Here is a 12,757-nt window from a genome sequence, read left to right as displayed (position 1 = left end):
CTCAAAGGGGGCCCCAACTCGCAGCTTTGCCCACCAGGTGGGGGTGGGGTGGGCAAGGCACCCCGTGCCACCATGCTCATTAGCTGATTGATTGATAACTCACACGAGAGAGAGAAAGAGCGAGCTGGAAAGAATTACATTCACGCAGTGTTGGCAGGGGGTTGAAAGGCTTGGGTGGAGCGGTGGCGCAGTGGTTAGCGACGCTGCGCTTTGAACACAACGACCCGAATTTTGCCATCTCCCGGCAATCATCATCTGAACCGGTCGTGGACATCTCCCTGGTCGACGCAGCCTCAAACCAGCACCCGTACGGTGTGCTCCGTGAAAACATCAGTCATCTGCCACAGTTGCGGGCAGTCACAGGTAGGCGCTAGCTCACACGGTGGATCGTTTTGTTGTTCATTTTTGTGCTTCTTGTTGACGCGGCGCAGACAAGGCCCGGCGGAAGCAATCCTTCACGCTCAACATGGTGGCCTACACCCACCACACGGAGAAGGGCACCGTGCCGGAGGGGCAGAGCATCCCCGAGTTCGTGAACAAGCCGTACTCCCTCACTCTCATGGAGGGTGAGGCCCCCCCCCTCACCCCACCACCCCCCCACCACCCCCCCCCCTACCCCCCCCAACCACCCCCCCCCGCCCGCTCGGGACGCGACAAGACGACGTGCGCTCGTCTGTCACGGTGCCAGCGGTGGAGCTATCGAGCGTGCGCGTGGTGCAACTGCGCCCAGGGGCTCGCGACCCCGAGGTGGCCCTGGGGGGGGGGGGCAGCTCTGGGTGGACTAAGAAAACCCATGGCAACGGGGGTTGCCACCTGTCCTGGATTTTCCAGGATCGTATTCTAATTGTTGAGGCAGCGGCTGTCTTGGGAAATATGCAAGTCTCCCCGGGATGACATTAACAGTCCCAATATTTGCGAGAGACGTTTTTTTATAATCACGATAAGTCTTGTTGTCCTTTCCCCACACATCCGATTGGCACGGTTGGCTAGGTAAGGTGCGAAAAAAGTTCAACACACGTGTGTAGAACTTTTTTCTGGCCAGCAGGGAAGAAAAGGCGAAGAATCCTCTAGAGAGATGCTCTGTAGCTGCCACTAGCTGACGCCTTTCTGCCAATAGTAGTGTGAGCAAGCAATTGCAGGGATTCGCATTCACCTTTCTAGTGCATGTATGTAACACTGCGCCCCATTTGTTTGTGTGAAAAGGGAAATCGGCCACCTTCCGTGCCCGAGTCTTTGGGAAGCCGACACCCACGGTGACCTGGCATAGGATTAACGGGGAGGAAGTGGTAACTGGCCCTGACTACAAGGTGCACTATGACCCGCGCAAGGACGAGCACATCATGGAGGTAAGAAACACATGCGCACGCGTGTGTCTGTGTGTTTATGCAATGTATTGTCGGGAGTGCTGCGCTACGAACCCGGCCACCCAAATTCGATTCCCGCTCACAGCCAACACCAGTGACGATTCGGTCCCTTCATGAGGTTAAATAGAGGCCTGCAGCGGAAATCCACAACAAAGAACAGAGCCCGCTTATGGGCCCCCTTTTGCGTGAGGTCCAGGGCAAATGGCCACTCCCCCCCCCCCCCAACCCACCAGTGGCTTGTGCAACAAAACCGGTGACCCGAGATCGATTCCCACTTTTGGCCAACATCAGTGGAGACCATTCGAAGCGATGCCGGGCCTCCCCTAGGTCAACGCATCCTTAAACTAGTTCCTGGTTTTGTGTGTAAGCAACAAAACCGTGAAGATTCAGGCAGCGGGGCGTGGGTGCTGGCCACAACTCGATGCCATTCCGGCCTGTTGTGGGGCCCTCGCGAACATAACTTCTTGGCTTCACGGGGATGTTTGTTCATGTCGGGCCATCGTGATGTGATGGTTAGCACAGGAGACTGCAATTCAGAAGTCACCGTTTTGAATCTCTCAATGGGAACGCTTCTTAAATCCCCCCACCTCTGACCACCCAGCAGTACCAATGTGTGACACCCACAGTCAATTCGCAGGTGGCATACGGTGGGGTAAACCGTGGCTATTCTCACCTTTTCCAAGATGTAAGGCCATCGTGGAAGAGAAGGTCAAGATGTCATCAGGTGTGTGGCCATTATGGCATCTAGTGATGTTATACTGCCGTCACTCCTTAAATTTAAATTTGTCAATGCATTTTTTTTTGATAATTTTAACTCGTGATCAACTCATGCAGCTCAAAATATTGATCCAGAAAGGCCTTTAAGATTTTTGGTGGTATTTTAAGTCGTTTAAGTTTTACATTTTGGGAAAAAAAACATCCTTGCCCTTTTGTTGAATCTTTCCAATTCGGGTTGAAAGCGTTACTGCAGTATTTATGTCCGACTGCATCGAGGATGTGCGATACATCTCATAAGGGTGATCCAACATGAACAGAACTTGAGTATAGAGTTGTGTTGCTGTTAGGATTTTCCCTGTGAAATTGTACCCGATGAAAATCCTAGAAATTTACGCAGAGGGTTAGCCGTGCTCTCCCTGGCAGAGCCACTACCCGAGGACTGTTGTTTCGTCGTGGTCTGAATGGTCGCTATTTTAATATTTCCGATGACATGCACACGTTTGGAAAGTGTTGCAGAATCCATGAATATGCGTGATTTGCCTGCCTTGTTTCTTTATATTTGGTGAGATGTCTTCTCCAAAATTGACGGAAGGATTATAAGTATCCTTCCATCAATTATATACTTATAATCCACAGATCTGTGTCAATTGACTGCTGGCAGAAATACTTTCCCCACACCATGTCGATCATGGAGGTTGTTTGACCATGACCTACTGCATCGGTCGATCATCTCAGTCAGTCGACCCATGGCACCTGGGTCTGTCCCGTGACTTCCTGCCAGCGGGCGTTCGACACTTCACCTGGCCTTCAAATGCACATAGCCTTGCACAAGTGCCGTGGTGACACCACTTAGTTGTTGTTGTTCTTTGACCATACTTCACCATGATGATTAATGCAGTGTGTTGCAGAGGGGGTGGAACCAGCTCTGATGTCGGCCGTGGCTGGGATATCAATTTATAGTGCAGTGAGAGCCGCTGCCCAACTTATTTCTGGCCATTACTGTATTACTGTATAATTTATATAATTCACAATTGCAGGCAACCCAGCCAAGGCAACATGCTGGACAACCAACCCCCTAACTCCGGCTCTGCCCAAATTCCCACATTATAGAATTCCACACAACATTCATATGCCGCTGTTACAATCACAATAACCGTGTGACAATAATAAAGACAAACAGTGAGCGTGCAGCGGTTGGCACTAACATCTCCGTCAGACCCTTACCTATGCGTTCACCGTGACTAAAACGATGGAAGAAAAAAAAAAGGCAAGCCTGACCTTGGAGGCAATGTTAACTCTGTAAGTATAAATAACCACTCGGAAGATTGATGGGTGGGCGAGTGTCACGACGGTCAGCAGTCTCGACCCTGGCGCATGCCACCAAGAAACAACAACCGCAGTTCGATCCCTGAGATCCTGGGTTTGAATCCCGGTTTCAGCCCGCTTGTGATTGAGCCAGGTTCTCAATTGTGCTGTGCTTTTGTTAAAATCCTAGCCTGGTTACCAATGACTCCCGAAAATGTATGAAGGTAAATTGCAAAGCCTCACCGGGTCCCAACTCTTGTTCAGCAGGATCCTACGTTGGAGTGTTTTGCTAATTTCCTAAAAGAGTGTTTTAGATGTGGGGATAAAAAATAAGCGAGTACCCAGAGAAAACCCATGCTTTTAAGGGGATAACAACCAAAGCTCTCCACAGACAGAGTCACAACCCATTTGCTATACTGCAATCTCCAGGCCACCTTTGCAGCCGGCGGGTGAGTTTCATAAATCTGTTTGATCCAGCAACTCTTGCTTACAAAGCCCTGGACCTCAGGCGTGCACCACCACCACCAACAACACCAGAGCCGTCCCGAGAAGTACACTGCGAATCGGGGTGACTGCCCTGGGCCCCGTGCATTGGGGGGCCCTGCTCTTCGATGTTTACGGTGTCAAATGTAATACTTATGGTTTAGTTTGAAGGCGGTGGGGGGGGGCACATGGTGGAATTGCTCTGGGCCCCTGCACCCCCCCCCCCTTTTTGTACGGCCGTGACCGCCACCGCACATGGCTCTAATTTGAGCCACGTGCGACTGGTCCAAGTCCAGGTCAGAGTGTCTCTGTTCTAGAGCCCGGGACAAGCGATTATTTAAGGAATGCATTACTCTCTACCGATGTATCGGTCCCGTTACTCGACGAATCGGACAACGCGAACGTAGTTGGGATGAAAGGTCGAGCGCCACCTCTTGTTCCCACACTTGCCGCCGTACTGAGGGCGATGGGTGAGGGCTTTGTGATGTCATCGGCGTCATCAAGTGCATCACCACCCAGGGCGTGGCTTTCAGGGGCTTTTAGGGAGCTTCCGGCCTTCGCGAAGGCACGACATGGGAGGCCACACGCCGTTGTTAAAAAGAGGCTCGAGCGATCGATCACAAAAAAAAGGTCGTCGATTAATCGACAACATCAACAAATCGTCCCAGCTCTACCCTGTTCGGGTGTGTTCGCATCTGTCCAGGCGGCGAAGGGTGTCCTCCTGCGCCCCCTCCCCCCCCCCTTTGACGCCGCGTATTTCTCCCCCCCCCCTCCCCCCCCGGCAGGTGCCCAAGGTGGTCTCGAAACTCGCCGACACGTACCGCTGCACCGCCAGCAACGTGCACGCCGAGGCCTCCATCGCCGTGGCCCTCATTGCCATCTCACGTGCGTGGGGGGGGTGCAGCCGCAGCAGTAGTACATTGATGCGGCTTAGTTTGAACCGTGGCGGAGAAGCTGTAGCCGAGGGGGATAGAACATTGAGGCGGCTTCGTTAAAAACATTTCAAGGATGCAGGTGTAGTGAGTTCAACTGAGTCGCACCCTTAGACTTGGAGGCAGCGCATTTATCTAGTTCCAACACAACGGGGTGACTTCACCCTTTAACAAGACAACGGCCTAGGGTGGTGACCACCCTGGCTAACTACATTGGTTACTGAGTAACTATTAACTCCGGACCCGGGACCAACAACATCCTGCCCGGGTCCACGTGCTGCAAGACTCGCAGAACGGAGATCGTAGACGAAGGGTTTCTTCCCCGGGACGGACAACCAAGATGCCTCTCGGGACTCGGCTTATATTCTCTCCGGCGTGGCCGGCTCCGCCTTTGGCCACTCCCCCCTTCCAGAACCGTCAGGAAGAACATGGGTTCGAATCACGTGACCCTCCTAGCCCCCTCTTGGGGGCCCCTCTGTCATTCAAACTGGTCACGTGTCCTCCCGGGTCAACCAGAGTGGCATGGCCTTACCCGACCTTCCCCTTAGGTCGGCACACACACACCGTGCCCCCTAGGGCGGGCAATGCCCTTACAGCATGGTGACATCCAGCGATGTCACTACACAGGTTTGAATCTCTGCCCTGCGTTTTTTACGCCAATACAATTGCAATTATTTACCCAGACAAATTTCACGAAGTCCAACATTTTTGCAGAGGGGGGGATTCAACTTAATTTGGGATGTTTGGCCAATGACATTGATGAGCGTTTGGCTCTATGGGAGGAAACCCGTACAACCCCAGAGAAAACCCACCACTCATATCAGGGAGTGATAGGAATAATACTAATAATGGTATTTATAACGTGCCAGATTTTGCAGACAGGCCAACAACTCAGAGGAGCAGAGCCAAGCTCAAGGCTACTCGAAAGCCCTGACCCAAACAGAGAAAGTCTTTAGATGTTTCTTAAAAGTCAGGAGTGCATTTGACATTGCGGATGTGCAAAGGGATAAGCGAGTTCCACACCGTGGAGGCGACAGCAAAGGACCGACGTTCAGCACGTGGCAAGCCTCAGGTGCTCACTGAGCCAAGCATCGCATTAACCAGGCTCCACCCCGCTTATCTTCTGAGATCCGATGAGATCACGCTCATTCAGGGTGATTTGGTGGGAGACAACCTATCCCCGCGGCTACACTGTCTCTCCACCGAGCAATGTTGCCTTACCCATTTCTGGGTAAGTGATCTCATCTGTAGTTGTGATAATGACAGGTGTATTGTTGTTGACAATTGAAAAGTCTGCAATGTTGTTGTTTTTGTTTGCTGTCTCTTTGGGCGCATGCAGTCCGCAAGTCAGCGCCACTACAGATGAAACGTAAGCAGTATTGTTTTTTAAATGCAAAATCACAGCACCTCCTTCCCCATATTTGTTTCTGCACCAAAATATGAAATGTTTTTGGTTTTGTTTGGTACACGTTACCCATCGGTCATACGCCTTCTGAGGGCGTCTCTTATCTGGAGCGTTGGTTCAATGCAAGCACACTCTGGACTGGTTTCAGCATTCAATACTTCAAGTTGCAGAGTCTGACACGCTGATCCAACGTTGCTGAACTGCCCTATTTGTGTTAATAGCCAAGGACCCTTTCTCTATTTTGTAAACATTTTTACTCATGCAGCGATTATCGCGGTTCATATTGAGTCCTGTCCTGTGCAAGCACGAAAGGTCACCCACAGGCTCACTATCTATAAAGTGGGAATGGATCAAGTGGAGTAAGCAAGTGTGCGATTAGGCTCATTGTGCGACCACCTGTGGAAAGGCAGTACAGCGAGTCGTCATACACACGCAATGTGGGGGTTTTCAAGTTTTATTCCAATTACGATTGCGAGAAATTGGTTCTGTGTAATTAAACCCATCACAGCATGAGCGACATGGTGTGGAGATCCTTCATCTACCGGCGGCTTAAAAATTGCTGCAAACAAATGTATATTCTGTACGTGCGTGTGTGTACATGGTGGGGAGCGGTGGCACAGCGGTTAGCGCACTGCGCTACAAAGCCGGTGACCCGAGTTCAATTCTTGCTCACGACCAATAACAGCGGCGAACATTTTAACCGGTTCTGGGCCTCGCCTAGGTCGACTCAGCCTCAAATTAGCACCTGCTGCGATGTGCCAACATCGGCACTAGTGAGACAAAGGCGGCCGGGTGTGGTGCTGGCCACCCACCACCTAGTGTGCCGTGCGGGCCTTCATAGGTGTTCGCTAATAGCACTTGCCCTAACAGTCTGTTGAAGGCTATAGGGGGGATCTTTGTATCTTGCGTGTATGTAATATTGTTCAAGCCTTAACCCTCTAACCTGGACTTGATGTTCTTCACGATGACACGACATACAGAGGAGGTCAGTGATGCGGGGGACTTCCGTGCAAAGCTCAAGAAAAGGTAACTCATTTTCCATTTAACGCGTAGGCTTTCGTGACCAACATTACCCATAATAGAGGTTCTTTAAACCCGCCACCACTCGACACAGACAATTAGTAAAGTTTGTCACGCAAACAAAACGTGCCAATTCGTTACTAGTTCAGCACACTCGTGTGTTGGAGAGTGAACCCACTACAACATTTACAATTCGTTACTAGTTCAGCACACCCGTGTGTTGGAGAGTGAACCCACTACAACATTTACAATTCGTTACTAGTTCAGCACAACCGGTGTGTTGGAGAGTGAACCCACTACAACATTTACAATTCGCTACTAGTTCAGCACAACCGGTGTGTTGGAGAGTGAACCCACTACAACATTTACAATTCGCTACTAGTTCAGCACAACCGGTGTGTTGGAGAGTGAACCCACTACAACATTTACAATTCGTTACTAGTTCAGCACACTCGTGTGTTGGAGAGTGAACCCACTACAACATTTACAATTCGTTACTAGTTCAGCACACTCGTGTGTTGGAGAGTGAACCCACTACAACATTTACAATTCGTTACTAGTTCAGCACACTCGTGTGTTGGAGAGTGAACCCACTACAACATTTACAATTCGTTACTAGTTCAGCACACTCGTGTGTTGGAGAGTGAACCCACTACAACATTTACAATTTGAGCGCCGTGACGTTTCACCGGTAATTACAACAACCAGCATCATCAGGCGACAGCCAGAATTGTGGAGAAATCCTCCCGTTTCGGTCTTTCATATACGAAATACATTTTCTGTAAGGCGTCGTAATATCGTGTGGATGCTGCCCTGGGTGTAATGGTTAGGACACTGGAATTGCAATCCTAGAGGTCGCTGGTTTGTTCCACTGGCACAGCTGTTGGTATAGTGAGGCCACGTTTCTTAAATCCTCATCCTCTGTCCAACCAGCAGTGTAAGCGGGGTACACCATCGTTAGTCGTCGGGTCATCTGCGACGGAGAAGAGTGTAGATACTGCCACCATTTCCGAGATGTATTGTCAACGTGGAAGAGTAGGCCAAATAATTAACGATAAAAAAACTATTTTTTTTTATTTTACCAGGTAAAGTCCACTGAGCTCTACAGCTCTTTTTCAGAAGCGACCTGACCACAAATGATAGCTCAACGAAGTGGCTTGTCGCGTGTAAATTTACAGCAGCCAAATGCATCTTAAACGCACGATTTTAAATGTGGAGGGAAAACCCGGAGGAAAAATCCACGCGACCACGGGGAGAACACCCAAACTCCAAATATACTATTATTATTGATAGTATTATTATTATTTTATTATTTATTTTTACCTACGTGACTTTACCGAAAAAACCAAAGAGTAGCGTGTCGTTCCCCTCACGTGTGTCATTGAGCCATAGCTCGGGCACAATGGTCGCAGCCGTTTCCATTTGCTTTTCTCCACCATCACGAATTTAGCCGCAAGTCTTCATAGATTGGCCACCCACCTTCGTGTTGTCAGACGACTTTTGCAGACAGCCACTGAGGTGGCCTTTGTCAGTTCAGCACAACATCAACGTTTCTGAACGTCGTTTGAACACATACGAACAAATGCGCTACATGCGTCTTAGAAATATGGGGGCTGTTAACTTTGATGCTGGGCCATTATTAGGCCAACATAGTTTAATTCATTGGCCAATGTTTGACCTATCACTAGTTTATTGTTGGACCACCACTTGATCAGTATTAGACCATCATTTCCAGCGATTTTTTTCCATTAGCAGGCCATTATTTAGCCATTATTGAATCCAAATTGAACCATTATTTGGCCGACATTTGGACACGAAACCTTACAACTTGGACAGCGCTGGGCCATCACCAAATTAGTATTTGTGCCCTCATTTGTGCAAGATTTGTCCAAAATAGCCCAGTCTTGGGACAAGAAACGCCAGAATGTGTGCAGTGTTGGGTTATCGCCAGACCACTGTATCTGTCATTGTCCAATATCCGGCCAGTTTTGGCCCATCACTGCGCCGATGTGGTGGTACTTTTCGCTGGGCAAACGACCAATGAAAAAGTGGCGCGCAGCCAATGCCCTCGTGGTACCTGTGTGATGTCATCTCTGCTCTGCTCCGCAGAAAGAATCGGTGAGGCACGCGCAAACTGCGCGATCCTGCCACGTACAGGCAGCTTTAAGTATTAGCGGTGCAATATATATACGGCTCTCCATGCAGACACTGTTGGAGTGCTCGGTATATATGGACGTCGTCACTGCGTCTCGTTTGGTGGTGGTGGTGGTGCTGTTGTTATTTTGTGTGCCATCGCATGATGTGCATTGCGGGCAGCAGAAGGCAGTGCAAGCACTGCCCATCGTTGCACTGTGCTTCTGTGCTCCCACGTCCATGCTGCACGCCTTCAACCAACCGCCAATGACGTAGTTGTGGTGAAGCGTGCGTCAAAGAGCCCCCCCCCCAAGAGCTGCAAGGCTTTGGGGAGGCCCCTCTGCAGCAGTGGACCAATTAAAAAGGGGGCTGTACTCGTACACGCACATTGACAAACGGGGCTGTATGTGCGCGTGCATGCAGTGCAGAGGTGTGTTGTGTTCTATTGCGCTGGTGCATGGGGCCAAGCGTCCAGTCGTTGCGTTGGTGGCTTTTGTTGGGATGTAAATCAATAAATCAACGCTGATAAACGGGTGTTCTGTCAAATACGACGTGGATTTAAACTTGGCGGAATGGTGATTGAGTTCAAAACAAGGCCAAGAGTCAAAGTAAGTTCCTGCTCAAATAAGTAGTCCACATTTGTATGGCCGGGGTTAGTCTGTAACAGAGAACAAGGGATGTTGACCTCCCAGAAACTGTCACCTCACTTTATTGACCTGGAGAAATGATGGGCTGGGTCACTCCACAACTGGGATTTGAACCCGCAACCCGGACTGTCTTATCCGTACTCTGTTCCACCAGCATGCTGCAGGTCCCAACTCTTCCCTCTCTGCTTCCTTCACCGCGCCGATCCACTTTCGGATTGTCTCCCATCATCCCAATTAAAACTAAGCTATTTTATTTACCGGGTATAAGCCCACCGAGCTACTAGCTCTCTTTCAGTGGTGACCTGGCCATACATCGACAGTGGCTCATACCGTATGTGGGGCTTTTAAGTAGCAGCCGATTCATCTCGACTCTCTTTCCAGTATAACATTTCTCAATTCGACAAACTGCTATTAACTCGTTGTCTCTTGCGCATTCGATGGCGCCGTTTGTTGCTCGTCACTCGTTTGTTTTCGGGCGTGTGGGCCTTGCGCTCCGCGTCTGCGGTTTGAAAACGGAAAACAAACCACCCCACTTCTCCGCCACCTCCTCGCAGGGTGGAAGAAGAGAAGGTCCCAGAGAAGACGCTCGACGAGAAGGAGGTGTGGGACATCCTCATGAGCGCCGACAGGAAGGACTACGAGGCCATCTGCTTCAAGTACGGCATCAAGGACTTCCGCGGCATGCTGCGTCGCCTGCAGGCCATGAAGGAGGCCAAAGAGGAGGAGGAGGAAAATGTACGTGCTCATGTGTGTGTGTGCACCCATTTGTGTGTGTGTGTGCCTGTCTGTGTGTGTGGAGCGTTGGTGTCGCGCGTAGCGCGCTGCGCTACGAATCCGGAATCCTGGGTTCGATTCCCGCTCACGGCCAACATCAGTGACGATCATCTGAACCGGTCCTGGGCCTCCTCTAGGTCTACTCAGCCTGAAATGAGTACCTGGTGCAGTGTGCAAACATCACCACTAGGGAGACAAATGCGGCCGAGCGTGATGCTGGCCACCCACCCCTTTGTGTACCGCCCCAGGCTTCATAGGTGTTCGCTAACAGCACTTTGCTCAACAGTCTGTGAAGGCTACACGTTGGATCTTCGTCTTGTGTGTGTTGTTCATATCTCAGGTGGGGCATCTCCCAGTTATATCAGTCAGTCAACCCATGGCACCTGGGTCTCTCCCGCGAACTCCTGCCAGCGAACCTTCGACACGTGGTCTCAAAGTGCACCTACCCTGGCACAAGCACCTTTGTGACGTCACCGCCACTTAGTGGCAAATGGCGGCTGCTGTTGTTCATGTGTCGACTCAGCCTCGCCGGCCTTCATAAGTGCTCGCCAAAAGCACTTGCCCCAGCAGTCTGCTACGGCTCTTTGGGGGATCTCTGTTGTTGTTCACTGCTTGTGCGTGCATTTGAGAAGCGGCGGCAGAGTGCTGTATACTTATCGGCTGCAAGTGATATCTGAACCTACCATAGGCCTCTCCTCGAGTGACATAGGAAGATGCAACCAAAGAACAAGCAGCTCTGGGGTGGACAGGCATTGTGTGTTTCTCTGTGTTTGTCCTGCGGATTTAATGTACGGGTGTTTGTCCGTGGCCTAGGGTTGCCACCTGCCCGGGTTTTCCCAGGCCCTCATCTTGTTGAGGAAGCTGTCCTGGGAGAAAAATGTTTTTGGGACATTAGAGGTCCCATTTTGCGTGTGAATTGCGCAGGCAACGCTGTCCACGGCTCGAGACAATGCATTCGCCCTCGTGAGATATTCTTATTGCCCGTGATCTCACCCAGCGCGTTTGCACTTTTTGAGATGCCAAACTTCGGGCGGCGGTTGTGTTCGTCCCGTTAGGAGCTGCAGCTTCGCAAGGCGTTAAAGCACGTGAAGGTGAATGCGGAGGGAACCGCCGTGTTTGAAATCTACATGGAGCGGCTGGATCCCAGCAAGAACCTGCGATTTTTCAAGGTGGGTGATCGCCACGATTCCTCAAATCGCTGCAGGCCAGCTGCCGGGTTGGCAGGGAGCACCGGCGTTCCCTGCCTCCCGCCTCCTTCTGCCTCTCCTCTCCACTTGTTCAGCTCTTCTTGCTGTTCCATTTTACTCCTTTTCTTGCTCTTCTATCCGAATGTTTTAGAATCTTTCGTATCGCGCTTTTCTTCTCGTTATATTATAGCGCCCTGAGAACGATTGTTTACGCGCGCTTTATAAATAATTATTATTCCACTCCTCCTTCTACTCCTCCCCCTCATGCTCCTTCCCCGCATTCAACCGCAGTCGTAGCCTTATTTGTTGAACAGCGGTCCCATCATTTAAATGTAGTGGCCCTTGCCGATACCATCTGTCAACACAGCAGTATTCGCTTTGCTGGCCTGACTATGCTCATGAGACCCAGAAGGTCACAAAACAGTCCAGAGTTTGCTTGCTTGAACAAAATGCTGCTCCTGCTGACGGATAGTATCGTTTTGGACAGCTGATGGGCCGATGAACTAACACACAATTAATGTACGCGTGGAGACACAGAACAGAGTTCTGATATTTGCTTGTGCACAAACATAGTCGTCTCTTCGAGTGACCTCGGTCCACATTTATAGAGATCGGTTCTTAAAGGTACTTCAATTCAATTTAATGTATATTAATGTTATTAAATGTGACTTCCCCTCCGATGTGGTTTCGCTTTGTACTGCGTATTGTGCGGCATGATGTCCGACGTTTCGCTGCACGTCCTGGGAGCTTCTTCGGGAACGGAATTGAGCAGCTCACGTTTCCCTTCGAT

The 12,757-nt window shown here is 50.4% G+C and overlaps 1 protein-coding gene across 1 annotated transcript in view; it reads left to right on the top strand.

The window, feature by feature from the left end:
- Positions 1-12,757, top strand: part of LOC144932207 (immunoglobulin-like and fibronectin type III domain-containing protein 1) — a 62,729-nt gene that overhangs the window by 13,748 nt on the left and 36,224 nt on the right. Inside the window, exons 3-9 of the mRNA XM_078856155.1 lie at positions 432-566; positions 1,204-1,346; positions 4,655-4,754; positions 6,141-6,170; positions 7,187-7,232; positions 10,561-10,741; positions 11,836-11,949. Of these exons, the coding sequence (XP_078712281.1) occupies positions 432-566; positions 1,204-1,346; positions 4,655-4,754; positions 6,141-6,170; positions 7,187-7,232; positions 10,561-10,741; positions 11,836-11,949 (749 nt within the window). The remainder of the gene's footprint in view (positions 1-431; positions 567-1,203; positions 1,347-4,654; positions 4,755-6,140; positions 6,171-7,186; positions 7,233-10,560; positions 10,742-11,835; positions 11,950-12,757) is intronic.

Source organism: Lampetra fluviatilis, chromosome 5 (genome assembly GCF_964198595.1).
Source record: "Lampetra fluviatilis chromosome 5, kcLamFluv1.1, whole genome shotgun sequence".
NCBI lineage: Eukaryota > Metazoa > Chordata > Hyperoartia > Petromyzontiformes > Petromyzontidae > Lampetra > Lampetra fluviatilis.
This window is presented reverse-complemented; position numbering and strand designations above follow the sequence as displayed.